This window comes from Cotesia glomerata, linkage group LG2 (genome assembly GCF_020080835.1).
Source record: "Cotesia glomerata isolate CgM1 linkage group LG2, MPM_Cglom_v2.3, whole genome shotgun sequence".
Lineage (NCBI taxonomy): Eukaryota > Metazoa > Arthropoda > Insecta > Hymenoptera > Braconidae > Cotesia > Cotesia glomerata.
Genome location: NC_058159.1, coordinates 17,165,412 through 17,186,447, shown reverse-complemented (window position 1 = coordinate 17,186,447; position 21,036 = coordinate 17,165,412). Strand labels below are relative to the sequence as shown.

General features: G+C 30.7%; 1 protein-coding gene and 1 long non-coding RNA gene across 2 annotated transcripts; one reads left to right on the top strand and one right to left on the bottom strand.

The window, feature by feature from the left end:
- Window positions 1-936: 936 nt before the first annotated feature.
- On the bottom strand, window positions 937-1,679 carry LOC123258893. The gene is made up of 2 exons (XM_044719161.1): window positions 1,370-1,679; window positions 937-1,281 (listed from the first exon to the last, which is right to left on the bottom strand). The coding sequence occupies exons 1-2, from the start codon at window positions 1,469-1,471 to the stop codon at window positions 937-939; spliced, it is 447 nt and encodes a 148-aa protein (XP_044575096.1). The 5' UTR covers window positions 1,472-1,679.
- Window positions 1,680-17,411: 15,732 nt separating this feature from the next.
- On the top strand, window positions 17,412-19,305 carry LOC123258904. The gene is made up of 6 exons (XR_006508165.1): window positions 17,412-17,577; window positions 17,896-18,119; window positions 18,242-18,396; window positions 18,514-18,978; window positions 19,054-19,163; window positions 19,243-19,305. It is a non-coding gene; the product is annotated as an uncharacterized LOC123258904 (long non-coding RNA).
- The last annotated feature ends 1,731 nt before the right edge of the window (window positions 19,306-21,036 follow it).

Genomic DNA, 21,036 nt, shown 5'->3' with positions numbered 1-21,036 from the left:
CGAAACTCAAAATAACAATGAATCGCTCAATTCATTAATATGGACTTTTGCTCCCAAGCATATTCACGCTGGATCTCAAACAATTCAAATTGCGAATTATTTAGCTGTTGCCATTTTTAATGAAGGTTATTTACCCATCTTAAAAATGATGGAACTTATGGGCATCACCGTTGGTACTGAAGCTCATTCATTTGCTATCAGACGTAACGAAGTTCGGATTGAGCGCTCTGAGCTACGAGCTACTGCTGCTTCCAAAGAAGGCAGAACAGCTCGATTAGCTGAAAGAACTTCACAAAACATCGAATATGAAGTTGAGGAAGGCCCAATGTATGGATCTGGAATCGCCGATTAATCCAAAGTGAGTATTGAATGTTATTATACGAGTTATTCTACTATAATTGTTTCTCAAACTTTAAACGCGTTTTTCTCAAAACTACTTTTTTTGAAGTGGTTGACATGATATCTCAAGTTCTACCCGACCGATTCTTTTGAAATTTAGTGGGAATCTTCTTTATATATCTCTCTATCGCGTCTGTTTTTGATTTTAAAAAATTTCAATTTGGAGTATTTTTAAAAAATTCGAAAAGGTCAAAAAAAGGGGGTAAAAAAAAATTGATATTTCATGTCGACGCCATTTTGTGAATTTTTTTTTTTTCTTGACTAAGGTCAACGCGATAGCGACATCTTTACAGATTGAGAATTTTTCAAATTTTTTTGTTTCAGATCACTACAAGGGCTGGAATCATGTCAACCAGGGTGCACCGTTTTTTTTGTAGCCCCCACTTCACCGACCTGTAATTTGTCCAATTTATCATTTTTTTTTTTTTTTCAATTTTTTTTTATATTCTTGAAACGTTAATAAACATCATATAAAAAAACCGATAATAAAAATGTTCTTAATTTTTTTTTTATGTTAGTTTGAAAAATGCCTAAAATTTAGGCTTCTAAACCAGAATACCCCCTTAACTTCAGTTTAAAAGCAAGTATTAGTAACGATCGAATCATGACTTCCTTTGTATATTTTTCAATCATTAATTCTTCGTGTGTCGAGTTGTCAAAGCTTTCCTCACTCTGCTCATCTTCTTCTGCTGGGGCATTTTTAAAAAATTGATCACATAATAAAGTTTCATTCGGGTTACTACAATCAAAATTCCAATCAACTGATTCATCTGAAGACTCATCATTGCTATCGATAGTATAATGTCTCATTGAACTATCACTTGACTCATCACAGCTTGAAAATGCTATGGTGTCATGCTCCGAATCGACATAGCTATTGTCCTACAACAAATCCAAGTTTTATAATAGAAATAAACCATATTGTATATATAACTTTTAATGGGATTAAAAAATTGATTACAAGACTTACTAGGTTTGTGTCAAATGATCGATTAAAGTTTGATTCTGCTTCTGTATGTCCTACGGACATTGCTTCCGACGAGTTAGTATTTTGTAGCATATCGGATACCATTAAAACAGTATTATCTTCACCAGCCTAAATTTATAAAAAGCTAAAATATATAATTCAAATGTTCTCGTGAGCAGCCTTCCCTGATTCAGAAAGATGATTTGGAATGATAACCTTCATGTTAATAGTATATCTATATAGTATTAAAATCCGATGCTTTTAAATCATTTCAAATCATTTTAAATCATTTCAAATTAGATTTCTTAATCAGGGTTAGTATTATGAAAATAAATCGTAATTCAATATAATTTCATTGATAGAAAGATTTATTAACTATTAATAAATTAAATTATTTGAAGCCAATTATTTAATTTATTAAATTTTAATAAATATTTTTTAACATTTAACAAATGTTCATTTGGGAGTAAAGTACAATTAATAATAGTTTATAAATATTTATTAATAGTTAATAAATATTTATTAATAGTTAATAAATATTTTGTTGAGTGAATCTGTTTCGCTTGCAATGTCATATAGTATGAATATTGCTTATAAATAAAAATCATCTTTATAAATTATTTGCATTAATTATATTACATTATGAAGGACTTTTATAATAATTTGTGGAAAATAGGAAGGATGGCTATTCTAGTAATAATATAACACTTTGATTATATATACGTCTATATGAAGTTGCAGCTTCATTATGTCTTGTACACAGAACTTCTAGATGTACGTGTGATCGGTACAGAGCTATAGTCAAGAGTGAGTATGTCACAATGTAAGAGACTACTCTAGAGGCCTAGTAATTACTTTAAACGTCTAATAGATGGTGCCTCATGTATGAGCAAAGTTAACTATTTCTGACACTTCCTCCCTTTGCACATACATATTTTAAATATAATGAATAACATATAATTTCAAAAATTAGATCTAAAATCGATTAACGATCATGAACACATCTAATATTAAATATTAATAAAAAAAAGGTAAAGTCTTTATCTGAAGTTCCAATTAAGAACAAGGTCCTTGAACTTCTTTGATTTTCTCCGCTGCACACTCTGCTAAGATTGAATATTAACTTCTGTAAATATTAATTAATTATATGATTAAACTTATTAGTTTGAATCTTCTATATAACATCTATATTTAACATCTAAAATCAACATCTATATTTAACATCTAAATTCATCATTTTATTTCTGAGTTTGATATGTGATGTAGAGGGTAAAGGTTTAGTCATAATATCCGCAATATTTTCTTTAGTGGATATCCATTTGACCTTTATTTTGCCCGCCAAGACACATGATTTAACAAAATCACCATGAGTTTCAGCCATTTGAGGTTTCTTGCCTGTTCTTTCTCTTTCAGCGAGATTGGATTTGATAAGCTCAACGTCATCATCAACATCTTTCAATTTGTGACTTCCCTCCATTTGAGTACAGTCACTGGCTGATTTATTATCACATCTAATAGTGACTGGATACATAGTTTTACCTATTATATCTCTAATCGCTTTATCCAAGGAAATCATTTCCTTACAAGATTCGCTCATGGCAAGATATTCTGCTTGACAAGTTGATGTAGCAGGAGAGGACTGTTTGTGGCTTTTCCAAGCTACTGTATCGCCGTACACTTGGATGATGTAACCACTTGTCGAAGTCGAATTTTCACGATCTCTGAAGCTAGTGTCAGTCATAGCTTCCATAATTTCGGTTTTACCTCTATAGTACAAACCCAAATCAGTTTTTCCTCTAAGATATCTGAAAATTCTTTTGACTTCAGTCCAATCTCCTTTGATTGGATTATTCTGTCTTCTAGACAATAAATTTACAGCATATGTTATATCTGGTCTGGTTGCACCAGCAAGATACAACAGACTCCCTATAGCCTCTCTATAAGGTGCATTAGCTGGAACATTGGAATCATCTAATTTTCCTATGTTTTTATTGTTTCTATTTTTGACTTGTCTAGTTATCATGGATGTGTCTTGAGCATTACATTCTTTCAGATCGAAACGTTCTAGGATCTTTTCAGTGTACTCAGGCTGTGTAATAGACATTTCACATTCATTTCTATCACGGTGAATTTTCATCCCAAGAAAATTCTCCGGTTCTCCCAAAATTTTCATTTCGAAAACGTTACTGAAATGATTTATAATTTCATTTAATTTTTCGGGTACATTGCTAGCTGCAATCATATCATCTGCGTATAGGATTACGATGACAATTTTTCCATCTTTTCTCCAAGTAAATAAGCATGGCTCGTTTAGATCATTCTCCAAACCTAGTTTCAGTGCTTCTTCAGTGAACTTTTTGTTTCATCTCTTAGGACTGATCCTCAATCCATAAAGAGATTTTTCAAGCTTCCAGACCATCTTTTCTCTGATTTCATCACTGCAATCATAGCCTTCTGGAATCTCTATAAAAATTGCTTTTTCCAGAGTCCCATACAGAAAGGCAGTTTTTACATCCATTTGTCTAAATCAAGTTTATTTATGATTGCTAGTGCTAATCTGATTACTGGAAGTCTTGAGACTGGAGCATAAGTTTCTTTCAGCTCATACTCGTTTACATCTAGAAAACCTCTTACAACCACTCTAGCTTTATAGATGGTTTCTCCAGTTTTGCCAATTTTGGTTTTAAAAACCCATTTAGAGTTCACTACATTAGCATCTACAGGTCTTTTAACTAAATTGTAGACTTTGTTATCATCTATTGATTTTAATTCTTCTTTAACTGCTTTCATCCAATCAACACAGTCTTCCCGCAGTAAACACTCTTTGTAATTACTGGGATCCTTGTTGATAGAAGAAAGCATAGCATGTATAAAATCTTCTTCATCTACAATCGTGAACTTTTTTATTGTTTTGGCATAAACGAAGTTATCTTCTATCTTGGGTTTTGGTATTCTTTTTGAAGCTCTCAACTTCTTAAATTTGGTATCAATTGATACATTATCATCTAATTTACGCTTTTTAGATTTGTCTGAATTAACTAGTTTATCTTTAGAGTTTATTGTTACAGGAGTATTTGCATCAGAAGATTCAGAATCTATTTTCCCATCAATTGAATTATCATCTACTTCTACATCTTTTTGTTTTTCAATTGTTGGAGAATCTTCAACTTCTAAATCTTTTGTTTTGTAAATATCCTTATAAACTAGTTTTTCATTAAATCTGACATGTCTTGAATTTAAGAATTTTCCAGAGGTCGGCTCCCACAATACATAACCAGTACGTGAGTAACCTACCAGTATGGATCTTATTGCTCTTTCAGAAAATTTATTTTCTGATATTGGAAGTTTAACATAAGCTAAACATCCAAACCTTCTAATTTTATTCATATGTGTGCTAATCTTTGCATTGAGTTTATTTAATGGTGATACAAAATCATTGGTTTTGTGAGGTGTTCGATTGTACATATTAACAGCTGTTTCAGCTGCCAATATCCACATCGATTTAGGCAGGCCAGAGTCAAATAATAACGCTCTAATTTTCTGTTGTATTGTTTTATTAAATCTCTCGGCTTTACCATTTAACTCTGGAGTATACGGTGGTGCATAATCTGATTCTATTTTTTCTTTATGCATAACATCTACAAAATCACCTCCCGTAAACTCCCTAGCATTATCAGTTCTGATATAGCACACTTTATCATTTTTACCTAATAAATTTCTAGTTGTATTTATGAAGCTTTCTAAACAACTAGCAGCTTCATTTTTATTTTTAATAGAATAAATTTTTGCAAATCTAGAAAAATCATCTAAAAACACAATAATGTATTTGTAAGCACCTGGGAACGAATTTATTTCAAATTGTCCCATAGTGTCCACATGAATTGTGTGTAACGGTCTATCTGCTATTAGTCTAGATTCTTTAAAGAGTAATTTTTCCATCTTAGCTAGAATACAGGTTACACAATCTAAAATATTTTCTTTAAAGTTTAGATTACACAACGACTGCTCAGATTTTTTAAGTTCTTTTAGATAATTCAAGCTTGGATGACCTAGTCTTATGTGCCATAACATACCTTCATCTATTTTTATTATTTTTAATTGTTGTATATTATTTTCAGCACTTTTAATATTATTAAATTCTTCTAGAGCATCAGCTGAATTAAAATCTAAAATTCTTCTAATTAAAGTTTGTTAATCTAATAAAAAATCTGTGATTTCTGCTTCTATATTACTTCTATCTTTCTCCAAAAGACTTTTCTTCTTACTCTCCCTCCCAAGCTCAGATGATGTTGATTTATGAGAGGAAACATCTAAATCTCCCTCCATCTTTTGCAAATTTAAATCAACAGGTACCGTCTGAGATTGTTCGGAAAATTCATTTGGAGAAATAATTTCAGCAGTACAAGAGTACGTTGTGTAATCTGGCCTATTAACCTCCTCAGCATATTTTACCTCAAAGGTAACAAGCCAGTTAGGTTTAACATACTTTCCTGTTAAACATATTTCACCTGTTTCTTTATCGAATATTTCTAATTTTTTATCATCTAAAAATATTCCTAATCCAGCATCTACAAATCGTCTAAGAGAAATTAAATTATTTGCGATATTTTCTGCAGATAATACGTTCGTTAATTTTATTTTGCTAAGATTTGATTTTAAGTAAAGGTCACCGACTCCATCTATTACTATGTCAGCTGACTTATTTTTATTTGCACTTTTAATTACCTCGCCTGTGCAATGTTTAAAATTACTTAAAATCAAACTCTTGTTAATTATATGCTCAGTTGCGCCTGAGTCCGCAATAAACGTAATATTATCTACATTATTTATATTTTCAAAATTCATACCTGCTTGTCGTGCTTGTGGTTTCTTTTTATCTCCATCCTTTGGTGGGGCTGCTTGCTTTTTGAACGTCTTCGACTTGGATTTGGTGTATTCTTTGGATTTGCCACCAATACCTCATTTGAAGAACGTACCTCTTCTAAAAGCACCTCTACCTCTACCTCTACCTCTACCACGACCACGACCACGTCTGTAGTCAGACCTGCCTGAATTTTGACTGTCCTCATTTTTGGACAAGAATTTGTATTGTGATCAGTGATCACTTTACAAATATAACAGTACCATTCACTAGTTGCTGCTAAAGGACACTGTTTGACGTAGTGACCCGTCTTATTGCATCTATAACAGTTGTCATAGTGTGATTTAAACCGTTTTGCTTGGTTTGCACACGCGTCTTGTTCTTGAGAAGTTTCTGACTTCTTCTCAGCTTCCAGCTGCAGCAAATGAGACCTCAACTCAACCAGAGTCATTGATCTGCCTTTAAATTGCCTATGCAATAAATCAGCAGTTCGGCGGGCTTCTGGAATTACTTAACTGACAGCTTGGTAAAAAGCTAATCGTTTCTCTTCATCCGTCAGAGGTACTGGGTTATCATAGCTCTCGTATTCAACGATGGTGTTGTCGAATTTATTCCAGAAGTCATCAATACTCTCTTTTGGTTTCAGTCTCATGCCGTACAGCTTCGTTCTAACAGAAGTGTGAGTGACATTCTTTTTGACCCTCTTAGCTTCTTTTAGACTTAATATTACCACAATAGGGTCTGTTATAGTGAGAACCCTCTTATAGTATTTATCATCTAAATGGCTAGTAATGATTTCTCTTACTGCTTGCTTTCTTTTTGTAATTGTTTGTACTTCTAAATTATCAGGACCAATGACCGTTGGGTCAATAACATCTAATAGATCTTTTGATGATAATTCAGATTTAAGTTTATCCATCCAAATATTGATGTCACTATCTGAATTAAGAGTATACTTTCTTGGTACCTGATAATTTTGAGATTTTTTGTTTGACTCTAATGTACTTTTTAAAGCAGTAATCGAAGCATTAAGAGCCTTAGTTACTTCTATGTTAATATCTTGCGGGCTGGATTGAGCATCTATTCCAATGCCCGTATGAGTTGAACTTTCGTCTAGAAAAGTGATCGAGTTAAGTAAATTACCTCGAGTACCTTGCATTCGAAGCCGTTCTGCAGCCAATAAATTTTCAGATGTCTTATTAATTAGGCTCATCAAGGTTTTCATTGCCTCAAAACCTTTGTTTTGAAGCTCGATGTTTTCGCGCTGTTTACAAAGGAACTGTAGTAGTTCTTGTTGTACAGTCTGTTCAGTGGTAGGGGTACTACCACTGCTGCCACTCGATTGAGTTGTTGTGAAAATCGGTGGATTTTCAAAGGTGCTTGACAGAGTTGTTGGTGTACTCGTCTGAAAAGCAGCAATTGACTGAGTCGTTGGTGTACTCGTCTGACTTGCAGTAATTTTTGACTGCGTTGTAATTGAAGGAGTAGTTGTCGACATTGCTGGGCTTTCAGATACTCCAGGCCCTTTATAAATAAAATAATTTTATTTTTAGTTTGGATTTTATTTTACGATTAATTAAATAAACGTAACTTCTAATCATCTATAAAACTTCTAAACATCTACAGAACTTCTAAACATCTATAAAACTTCTAAACATCTATAGAACTTCTCAACATCTAGAGAACTTCTAAACATCTGTAACAATACTTTTCCCCAGAATTTAACTAAATTCGACCGATGGCAGAGATATCGTCTGGGTAGGGTATTTTACGCTCGCCCTTTTAAATATATAATAAATTAACCCGGAAACCCCTCAGGCTGGGTTAGTGCACATTTGGACGCCAGGTAATTTTTGTGAAAAATTACCAAAAATAATAACAATTCCAGGGGCCGCGCCGGACGGTCAATTAACGATTTAAATCAGTATGAGTGAAAAATAAGCCACGAGGAAATCAAGGTTAGGATTAGAATGGACCTCAGAATCGGAAATAATAAAGAATTAATTATAAAATACTATTTTATGATAACTAGGTAAGATAGGAAGATGAGTTGCAGGAAAGAACACAGGAAAGTCAAATAGTTAGCACAAAGGAATTAATCTAAGAAAATATTTAAAGAAAAATGAAATAGTTCAAAATAAATTCTTATCTATAAATTTATTTAGATTAAGGCCTAAGAGGTTTAAATCACTGAGATCCTCCGTGGGCCAACTTAAGTCTATTTCATATTACAAATAAATCCTTTGTGAAATTTTTGATTAACAAATAACTTTCTATTCAACTTAAAATATAATATTATTGCGCTCGGAAATAATAACACTCGCAATAAATTAATAATCTTAACAATAATCGAGATTTAATAATATTAAATAAGATTTGCGCTTGAAAATAATACCTGTGATGGCAATTAACATTTAATAATAGTAATCATAAATAACGCAAAATAATAATCGCTTTGATGATCAATAATACTTATGAATTAAACTAAAATGATACTCATAATACTCGACGCCTGATGTCATCAATCGCAAAATGATAGTTGTAAAAGTAACCAAACAATATTTATCTATATTATTTGTAAATTAAATCCAAACAATAATTGCAACATCAATTAATATTTAGTAATATTAATTGTTAATCACGCTCCAAATAACGATTGTAATGATTAATAATTAACAATATCAATCGTGAATCACGCTGTACAAATTATAAATATAACAATAATATGTCGCGTGGGAAATAATAATCACAAAAATACCGCAGTACCAATTTTGGCTCAAGTACTTACGTAACAAATTAACGCGAGTCACAGGACGCGATTAGGCAATCAGCCGCCGTGAGATTTTCCCGAAAGGCCTTTCTTTAATTTTAACAAACAAATTAGCCCACGTTTGAATATAACTGAATTTAATTTTCTTATCAAATTGCTCACTATAATTAATTCATTACGTGTCAGCCACGTGGTCAAGATGGCGGCCTCACGTGGAAAACCGGCGCCGGTTCCCGCCCGGGAGAATCTCAGTAATTACCGCGGTGGAATAATATTCAAGAGCTTACCAGAATGCGTTAATACGATCAGCCAAAATCACCAAATTAAGTCTCAAACAAACCAAATAGTAACTTAATAACGAATTGTTGAGCAACTTAAACAGCAATTGCAAATTATTATACCAAAATTGAATGGCTTGACCACACTGGTGCTTGCAATCTAATATCACGCCTGTGACTAACTATCTATTCCGCCGGCAGCATGCTGCCAGCTGCGGCTACCGACCTGCCCTCATGAGGGACTTCCCGTCGACTCGGGCTACCGCCGGTACCGTTCTTTTTCCAAAATTTCCAATTCCACCGAATACTGAGTAATTCTCCCCCGAAGCGCAAATCGAGCCGGCATCCGCATGCCATAACATTTCGACAATAATCATAATCATTGTTTAGGTAGTTATTTAATAATTCAAAATCAAACGTGAGTTTAAAAGATAAATTTGAGCTGAGCGTCAGGCTCGTCTGCTCCAGACTAGGGGCCTCGAGTATTCTCAGGCCCGTCGGCCACTCACTGGAGCCCCATCTAATTTAATAAATTAAATTAATTAAACAAATTAAATTCTTTAAGTTAAATCTCAAAGTTAATTACGCTAATTTCAATCACCGGCGACCATCCTGATCGCCTTCTGGGCTGAAATAAAATCTATACAAACAATATTAACTTAAAACTAAATCTTATTCCTAATAAACTTTCTATTGTCAGATCGGAAAGTACCGCCATCTGGTGGAGCCTCCCACCAGTGTGCTCAAGCCCGGCGGGAAATGCCACAGCGTGTAAACACTGTGACACATCTATAGAACTTCTAAAGTATCATCTATTGATAACTTCTAAATATTTGGATCCACTTCTAAAATAAATTTAAAAACAAAATTACCTGTTTTTAAATTTTTGTCTGACGTCTCAGATTTAGTATCTTCAGTCTCATTATTATCGAGCCTATGTTTATCGTTCTGCTCATTAATTGTTCCTTTGTTCATATCTTCTAGATATCAGTAAACTTCTAATTATGAACAATCTGAAACATCCCTGATTAAAAATATTCATTAAAAAAAATTCACTGTCATGAGATTTGAATTTTTTTCAATAATTCCAATTGATTTCAATTGCTCAGTATATATCTATAGATATATAATTTGAATGGAGAGAATTTTTTTAATTTTTTTCAATGAATATTTTTAAACAGGGATACCAAACTTATCAGAGACTGATATTTCACCCCTATTCAAAACTGCACTGCAAGTTGTAAATAAAAAGTGAAATCAGCTGTAACCCCCGCATGCAACAGCATGGTACACGTGCTCCCTCCCACCTCGTGACAAACGGCACAGATCGTTGAAACGTTCGGGGATGGCCGTACGTACACGTGCGACATACAAATCACACACCAGAGTAACAACCGATTAAATTGAAACAAAGCTTAGTGCTGTACTACAGACTTTACTTTGAGACAATTATTAAATTAGTTATTATTAACTTCCCGCTACGAAAATCGAAGATTTTCAAAAATCGGGAAGTTATTGTTTTCACCCCGTTTTGCAAAAACCGAGTTTTCATCAGATCTCGACGTTTGAAGGTCACAGGAAGCTTCCCTGACTATCCCCGCGAGGTTGTCACGGCGTCTGTATGTATGTGTGTGTGTGTGTGTATGTGTGTGTGTGTGTGTGTGTGTGTGTGTGTGTGTGTGTGTGTGTGTGTGTGTGTGTGTGTGTGTGTGTGTGTGTGTGTGTGTGTGTGTGTGTGTGTGTGTGTGTGTGTGTGAAAGTATGTGAACCGCTTATAACTTTTGAACGGCTTGACCGATTTCATCGCGGTTGGTGCCATTCGAAAAAGCTTGATCAAACTTAGATTTTGAAAACTATTTGGACCGATTCAGATCAATAGATTTTGAGAAATCTTCAAAAAACTGAAAAAAAAATTTTTTCAAATGTGGTTTTTTTGGAATAACTTTTAAATGGCTTAATAGTTCAATTCCAAAAACTAATCAGCTCTTAACCTCAAAAAACCACGTTGATCGCCACCAGTCCGGTCAAAATCGGTTAATTCGTTCGAGAGATATCGTGAACGAAAGAAAACCGAAAAAAGTGTTATTTCGGAATAACTCCAAAATTCCTAGCGCGATCAATTTAAAATTTTAAATTCTTTGTGAGGCTTAAAAAACTGCGTCAAATGCTGCCAACCGCGTGAAAATCGGTTTACTCATTCAAAAGTTATTGCGGTTTAAAAATTCAAAAAATAGTGTCATCAAATCCCTATCAGACTTTTGAGCTCGAAGAGCTCAAAAGCATAGGAAAACAATCTCTTTGAGCGTGGAGAGTTCAAAATAACCCATAAATTGTATTTTTGAGCTCGAAGAGCTCAAAAACGCCATTGGAGCAATTTTAAGCGCCTAAGTATGGAATTAGCGGGAAGTTGCAGGGATGGCCTTCAGGGTCAACAGTTTTCCTAATTTTTTTTATTTATATATTTGCAGTCTTTTAAAAAGACTACGTAATAACTAAATTTAATGTCAAGATATAGTTTATAAATATTTATTTCGGTAAATATTTATTTCAAGTTTAAACTTCTAAAATTTCCTTCTTATCTTAAAATAATTATAATTTTAAACTATAATTATTATCAATCTTACAAAACCAACTATATCTTAAACAAGTCAACTACTTCAACTGTATTACTCTATTTATTTTCTTGAGAGCAATATTATTTTTCGTCTAAAATATATACATCGATATCCGATTCTCAGAATCTGAGAGTCGTAAACCGTCTAACTTGTACGCGACAAGCGCGCTTTTGTTCTATGATATATACAACTAACACAATGTGTATAGCTATATAATATTACTCGAGCCAGGCGGCTTCAAAAAGTTTAAACTTGACTTTGTGTAACATACACAACAGTAAAAAAAAAATTTTTTTTTTTTTTAAATAATTTTCCTCAAGCAACAAAGAAAAATAATTTTTTTTTAATTTCTTCTAAAATCAATTTCATCTAAATTTATTTATTTATTTTTTTCTTTAATTTCAACTTCTTTTAAATTAAAATTCTTCTAAAATTTAATTTCTATTAAATTTAATTTTCATCTAAATTTATTTTCTTCTAAAATTTCAACTTCTTTTAAATTAAAAATCTTCTAAATTTTAATTTATTTTAAATTTAATTTCATCTAAATTTATTTTCTTCTAAAATTACAACTTCTTTTAAATTAAAAATCTTCTAAATTTTAATTTCTTTTAGTTTTAATTTCAGCTAAATTTAGCGTCCAAAATGCACTTCTTAGGATAAAAAATCAAAAACTTACCAGTTTATTTGATTTTCTTCAAATTTTAAAAAGCTTAAGCCTTTCAAAAAAAAACTCTTTATGCACAATTCGTTGCACTACACAAAGCCAATCCTTTTTCTAATCCCTTTCGAGATAAGAAAACACGTCCTATGCGTGAAGGGTCCTTAACCTGAACGACTTTTATAATAATTTGTGGAAAATAGGAAGGATGGCTATTCTAGTAATAATATAACACTTTGAATATATAAACGTCTATATGTAGTTGCAGCTTTATTATGTCTTGTACACAGAACTTCTAGATGTACGTGTGATCGGTACAGAGCTATAATCAAGAGTGAGTATGTCACAATGTAAGAGACTACTCTAGAGGCCTAGTAATTACTTTAAACGTCTAATAGATGGTGCCTCATGTATGAGCAAAGTAAACTATTTTTGACACATTATAATAACGTTTATTATAAAATCCGAATAAAAACAGTTTCACTGTAAAAAAGTCGCGCCAAGTCCACGTTCATAACCCGGGAAAAAATGATCAGATCTGATCAGACATGAACAGGCATGAGTCTTCAGGTCTGATCAGGTATGAAAAATGACCGGGTCTGATCAGACCTGGCCAGGCATGTTCAGGTCTGATCAGATCTGTTCATGTCTGACTCGATCAGGTCCATAAAAAAAAAAAAATCGGTGCCAACGGGGATTCGAACCGTACACCTCGCGCTCTTCAGACTGACACTTTACCTCTTGACCAAATGATTCATCTTAACTTGAGAGTATCTTTCGAGCTACTTCAAGTAATTCAAATTTTATACGTGATTTATCCTTATAGTTAACGGAGTTCTATACCTAATTTATTAATTATTAATAATTAATCATATATTACAGTGATTTATTCGGAACGGCTATGTATTTTTTTCGCTCCATTAACATATGGTTCTACACTGAGAGAGAATTTTATTCAATAGTAATAAAACAGTTTATTTGGACTTGAAAAAAAATTTAGTTAATATTAATAAAATTATATTTCATATAAATAAAATTATATTAGTATTTAATAAAATTTCATAAGTATTTAATAAAATTTTCTTAAATACTAATATGTGTTTATTAAAATAACCACGAACGACGCTTTCGTTTGCTGTCATTAATACGAATATTAAGTCATTAAAAGAAATAATCTCAAAAAAAAAAAAATTAATATTCATCAATTAATTATAATATATTCAAATATATTTTCACAGTAAAGTCTTTTAATAAATAGTATTAAGATTTTTTAACAAGACATCCTAACCTAACCTATTTGTTTACTTCATGACGAATCACATGTAGAGATTTTAAATAATAAAAATAAATAAATATTCGATTTAATTTATGAAATCATAGTCTTTATTTTTAACAAATGAGTCCCTACATTGTCTGGTTTTCTGCTTCTGTTTTCATTTTATTAAATAATGTCTAACTCTTATCGATTCATTTGTGAAATTTTTAAATTTAAGTGCATAAAAATTAACATCCACTCGGATAACAACAGTTGTAGACTTTGTATTTCAAAATATAGTTCCGACAAAATTCAATTTTACTTAATTATTTATTCAATTAATTACTGATCAATACTTGTTAGTTAGTTGATTAGTGAATTTTCTTTATATTACATGTAGATAAATATTCATTACATACTAAGAAACATTTATTAGTATTTAATAAAATTTTTATTAGTATTTAAGGAAATTTAATTAATATTTAATAAATTTTTATTTGGGATTAGCCAAATAAACGTTTTATTAAATAGTAATAAAATTTCATTACTATTAAATAAAATTGTCTCTCAGTGTTGGCTAGATATCAGACATGGACAGGTCTGATCAGGTCTGAGCGTATTTAAGGCTTCAGACATGAACAGACATGAGCAGGCATGAACAGGTCTGATCAGATCTGAACGTATTTAACGCTTCAGACATGAACAGACATGAGCAGGCATGAACAGGTCTGATCAGGTCTGAGCGTATTTAATGCTTCAGACATGAACAGGCATGAGCAGGCATGAACAGGTCTGATCAGGTATAATTTCAGGCCTGATCATACATGAACAGGCCTGCTCAGGTCTAATTTCAGGCCTGATCAGATATGAACAGGTCTGCTCAGGTCTAATTTCAGGCCTGATCAGATATGAACAGGTCTGATCAGTCCTGATCATTTTTTCCCGGGAAGACTATTAGGAAAAAAAATTTTTTTTTTCTTTACAAAAAGATACAAAATAAAAAAATTAAAAAATCCGAGTAACCGATATGATTGTTTATGATTTTCGGAAATTAAAAAAAATTTTATTGTAAATTTAAAAATTAAAAAAAAATTTTAGAACGTATTTAGTGTGCGCGGTTACAAAATATTTTACTTTTAATGAAATTCGTAAAATCTATTTACTAGGACTTTAAAAAAATTGAAACACACAATGACGCACACCAAGTACGTTCTAAAATTTTTTTTTCAATTTTTAAATTTACAATAAAATTTTTTTTAATTTCCGAAAATCATAAACAATCATATCGGTTACTCGGATTTTTTAATTTTTTTATTTTGTATCTTTTTGTAAAGAAAAAAAAAATTTTTTTTCCTAATAGTCTTATGAACGTGGACTTGGCGCGACTTTTTTACAGTGAAACTGTTTTTATTCGGATTTTAGTACTTTTTGTAATTATAATGAAAATTTACAATTGATAACAATTTAAATCTCGTGTTGACTGCATTTTGTACTGCAAACTATCCCCTTGAAGCTACAGTTTATGTAGATGTAATTCCAGTGCACCCTGGCAGCCATAGATGCAAGCTATGAATCACTTTTTTTTACTGTAGTTGCGTGTCTATAGGAAGGATGACTACACATTTTTATTTTATCTAGTCTGTGGCGCTGATATTCCCCATCGAAAAAAAGTCAGGATCGAAATTTCTGGGCTTACTATAGTTTGTGCTGATAAAATTTAATAATTTTAAGTGAATTAAGTGTTATAATTGATTATAATTAATTAATATCAGTAAAATAAAGTATAAATTACTTTTATAATATATCATTTTGGAAAAAGGAGATCCATATAATTAAATAAAATTTTGCAACCTCGAAATACCGTTCTGCTTACAGTAAACACAGTAGGTAGTCTGGCGCTCCGTTTACAACGGATTTGAACGGAACTTAGCGCCAGATTCTACCGAATCTGTGGATACCAAATCCTATCACAGCTCATAATTATCTTTTATATTTTTAAATATTGCAACCGTTAATTTATTTAGTGAATTGAATTATTATCATGTACTCCAGCTACAGGGTTATAAAAAGTGTCAAAAGAAAATTGCTATTTTTGCTTTTTATTTTAAATAAATATTTGTTAACAGTTAACAAATATTCATTAACCATTTATAAATAATTATTAATTGTTAATAAATATTTATTAAATCTTATGATATTAAAAAATCATCTATTCAGTTAATAAAAGTTATTAAATATAAGCAAATCCTTCTATCAGTGTTGGAATGAACAGAGTTGGAGTAGAAAATATATTTGCATAACTCAGATGACGATTCACTATCAGAAATTATGTGTACGTTGGAGTTTTCACCTCTGTTAAATACAAAAATATGATCAACTTAATAGTATTCATAGAGAACTTCCATCATTGTAAACTTACGAGCAAAAACATTCAGAGCGATTTTGTCTGGATTTCCAGTAATTCAAAGTTCGCCGAGGAATTTTATCAGTACTGCCGTGATTGAGAAATTTTTTATATGGACCTCGTTTCCGTTTGTTTGATAAAGAATCCATGAAATTAAATATTAATTATACACAGAAAGTATTATTGTGACGTTGAATTTAACGTAGAAAATATTTTATAAATAACTCGATAACTGTCTACATTGACTAAATACGTGGTCATATGTAACCTCGCGAAAAATGACAGGGCGAGTAACAGCTAGTTTAATAAAAGTCAGTATGGCGATGATTTGTATTTTCTACGGCAATAAAATTTAAGCTGTTAGAACTCCAATACTTTTGTAAAATAAAAACTTTTTAAACTAACTAATTCAATGAATTTGTTAGACAGAATTTTCAATTAATGGAACTAATTATATATCCTCGTTGGAAAAAATTTTTTATATATTTCTATGAAGTTAAATTAAATTTTTTTAATTTGTATGAAATTTTATAAAATATTATCAAATAACCGTTAGATAATTTATACAAAATTTTGTGAAATTTTATATACTTGATTTGAATTTTATGTAATTTTTTAAAATTTTATATAAGGTAAAAGCCCCAATAGATGATCACGTACCAGTATATGATCACTCCATGTATTTGTATATCTATATTCACAAATATAGGTATGCAAATACATGGAGTGATCATATACTGGTACATGATCATCTATTGGGGCTTTTACCTTAATTTATTTAAATTTTATATAGTTTATTTAAATTTCATATAATTTATTTAAATTTCATATAATTTATTTAAATTTTATGTAAGTTCTTTAAATTGCATGGAAAAATTTTTTCCCGGGTTATCATCCAAAAATAAAAACCATTAAGACCGATAAACATAATAAATCATAACAAGATGATGATAATTAGAATCACGTTTAAAAAATGCGAAAAAAAATTAATATAGCTCAATTTTTTGACGATCAAAGAATGACTGTCGGTAACATTTATCGTGGGAGTCATAATAGTGAACCTATTAAACAATTATGAAGGACTGAAAAAAAAAAAAAAAAAATGAAGCAAGTATAAATAAAATAATTATTTATTTTTAAAATATGTGTTCTTATTTTAATTAAAAATTACGAAAAATGTTTCATAGTCCCTCTAAAAAAAAAAATAAATAAAACCTTAAGTTGGTAGCAGTGAAGCGGGATGTAAAGGTAACAACTTAGATTTACACTCAACTCACAGCAATTCCTTTTGACCGCTAGACGATCGCAAGCAGAAAGATTATCAAGACAATATAAGTAAAAAATCCAATTAATTGTAATTTGAGAACGTAAGTTATTAACTAATTCTAGAAAAATAATTATATTAATTTTCGTTGCTTCTGAATAGTATAAATTTATCATAATTACATGTAAATCATACGATTTAATAATATAAAGTAATTGCGATAGTACTGTGCATCAATAAATATAAATAAAATAATATTTAGGATTCGTGAAATGAAAAATATAACTAAATAAATACCTAAAATAATATTTGTTACATGTAAAAACAAATAACATGTTAGAATAACCTAAAACAATAGCGATTACTATTTGTACATATATATCTACATATATGCATATTACTTCCACATATATGTCTACAGGATGTCCAAAAAACTTTTTGCTTTACTCAAGTGGATAGGAGGACCCGATGATAAAAAATACACAGTTGGAATCAACGTTAAATAGATAAAAGAATTGGATTATGTAAAATTTAAAAATGATTTAGAAGAGCCTGACAAAGTATATGTAGTAGAGTGGCGTGATTCTAAGAAATAACCCCTTGGTGGGTGGGAATGTTTTAATGCAATGATCATTGCAGTCTCAGGTGAATTTTTAAAGTCATTTAGATTAGAAAAATATTCATGTTGTTTTACTACTTGATTTTAGTGAAGTTGTATTACATAAAATTTATAACAATATCACCAATTGTATTTGTTTTTTATTTAGAATCGATTGAAGTGTTGGAAAAAAAACTTGAGACCCTTGATGGAATCAAATCTCCAATAAAAGTTATCGATGGTGACTGTCATAATCAGGAGGATGATGATGATGATCTAACTATGTCTAACAATGCTCATTCTTTCAAACGTAAAACCAATCAGGTAAAATTAAGCAATTTTGTTTTTTAAGTATTATTGTTAAAAAAAAATTGAATTAAAACGTATAAGACGATAATAACAAAATACATTACTCACAGAACTAACGATATTCATTTTCAGGTTGACAATTCTGAGCCATCAGCGGCTAAAAAAATTAACTTTAGCGATAATTCTCTAGACGATGATCAAGTTCAAGTAATGCTTTCATAGGATCTTTTTATAATTATTTTATCAGACTTTATTTGAAAAATATTTTATGTAAGTATGAGCCAACAGTGAATAAATATTAATAGTTCAATTAGTTTCAGAATAATCGTAAATCTGACGTAGAAGTATCTGAAGTCATCCAACTCCAAGATGATGACATTAGTACGAAGATTTCGCCGACTATTTTTAGTGTTAATGAAAAGAAGAAGTCAAACTCTGACTCTTTAGAAATTGTAGACGTCGAAAGTGGATTAAATAATAAAGGAAGTCTCCCATCATCCTCCGAAGCTAAGACCTCCTCTTCTTCTGACATTGGTAGACCACTACAAACTCAAACTTCTCCAAATCAGTTCGTAACAAAACATGACTTGAGTGCAGGTACTTATCATCTACAGTATTTTAATATTTAACACATGTTTAAATACAAGTATAATTTTGTTCGTGTATGTTTAGCTTTAGCGGAGATGAAAAGTTTTCTTACTAATAGTCAACGAAAAAAAGATCATAAATGTCAAGCAAGTACTAGTAAGCCCGAAGAAGTTGAAAATATGGATCCTGATTTAGTATATTATTTTTCATTTTAATTTAGTATTAATGGGTTTATATCAATTATTATTAATCATTATTTATATTTTACACAAGGAAATAGGAAAAAATGGAAGTAAAATTTACGTAACCAGAGAGCAGTGGGATTGCATAAAATCAAAACTACATTTACATCGATAGGAATTGCCTTAGTTGTGGCATTATTTGAAAAGGAAACACTACTTAATAGCAACTACAAGGGTGGTAAGTCAAAAATAAAAAAGCCCGAAGGTAAGAGTATTCACTATAATGCGTTAGATTCAACAATTATTGAAGTGATAAAAGGTAAACGTTAAATAATTATTTGATAGTTAACTAATCAATATTGTGGCTTATATCAAACATATTTTTATAGTAACTGTCAAAGCTCGATTTAAAAGTAGTTTCAACGAAGGTGAATTCGGTGCAGCTATAAACACAAAATTAGCTTCATTGAGAACCGAAAATCGTCGTCATACTGTGAGTTGACAATAATCAAGATTTTACTACGGCCATCAATTAAAACTTAGTTACTATAATTATATTAATTATTTAATGTTACAGGAAAAAAACCAAGGAAAAGCCGAATGAAGATACTAATAATAAAAATTGATAAGGCTTTTTTTTAATTACTAACGAGTGTTATAATATTTTTTTTTCTACTATAAAAATAATAATTTATGAAATTAATAAAATATTTCTACTAAGTACCACAAAAAAGAAAAAAATAGTTAAACTTTGTGTATCAAACATTTTTTTACGAATAAACTCAAAATTTATAATCATACAATATTGCAAAAATATTATTCCTAAAAAATAATAATAATTTATGCTTACCTATAATCTATATTAACTTAATTGAAAGGCTTTTATTTTTGATAAGTTCAGCAGCGTTCTAGTTCTACAAATATTTTTACTTGTGTTTCTGTGTATACTTCGATGGATTTTTTTGATTATATGCTGTATATAACTCCGCGTATATTTACGCATTTACGCGTACATATATTTACGCATATACGCGTACATATATTTACGCATATACGCGTACATATATTTCTCTATATATTTAACAATGTATTTAGACATGTATGCTTGACATATATTTTTTGGCAAAATTTGATGTATCGTGCATATATTTTTTCTATACGCTACATATATTTTTGCATATATTTGAAATTATATTCGAAAATATATACAAAAATATATATTTTTTCGGTGTGGGGGAGATCGGAGTTTATTTCGAGGAGTGTCGCCGGTGCCAGCCCGAGTGCCCAATCGACGGTCCCCGACGTCATTAGATGATGCCAACGAAACCGACGACGCCCTTTTCCTTTATTTTTTCATTTATTTTTATTTTAATTATTTTAGTTTTTTTCTTATTTTGAAAGTTTTTTTAACCTGTAAATGCGGCGATTTGATTATTTGGTTTATTTACTTAATTAATTGTTATTAATTAAATTGAGCGCGAAGATTTGATTTTTTTTGTTAGTTTAATTAATTATTATTAATTAAATGCGGCGATTCGATCATTTGGTTTATTTACTTAAGTAATTATTGTTAATAAAATTGAGCGAAGATTTATTTTTTTTTTTATATTTACTTAATTATTATTAAATGAATTTATTGCGGCGAATTTGAACTTATGTTTAGTTTTTTCAAATTGAGTTTTGTTTGCGAACTGCGAATCGACGACGGCGTCGACGATTATTATTTGGCGTTTAGTTTCTTTTGGTATTGTTCACCTTGACCGTTTGTTTTAATTTATTGTTAATAAATTAATAATTAATTTTTTTTTAATTAATTGTGAATTAATACGATTTACTCCGAATATTTTCCTCGTTACTTCTATAATTGAGTCGAACCCTTAAGGCC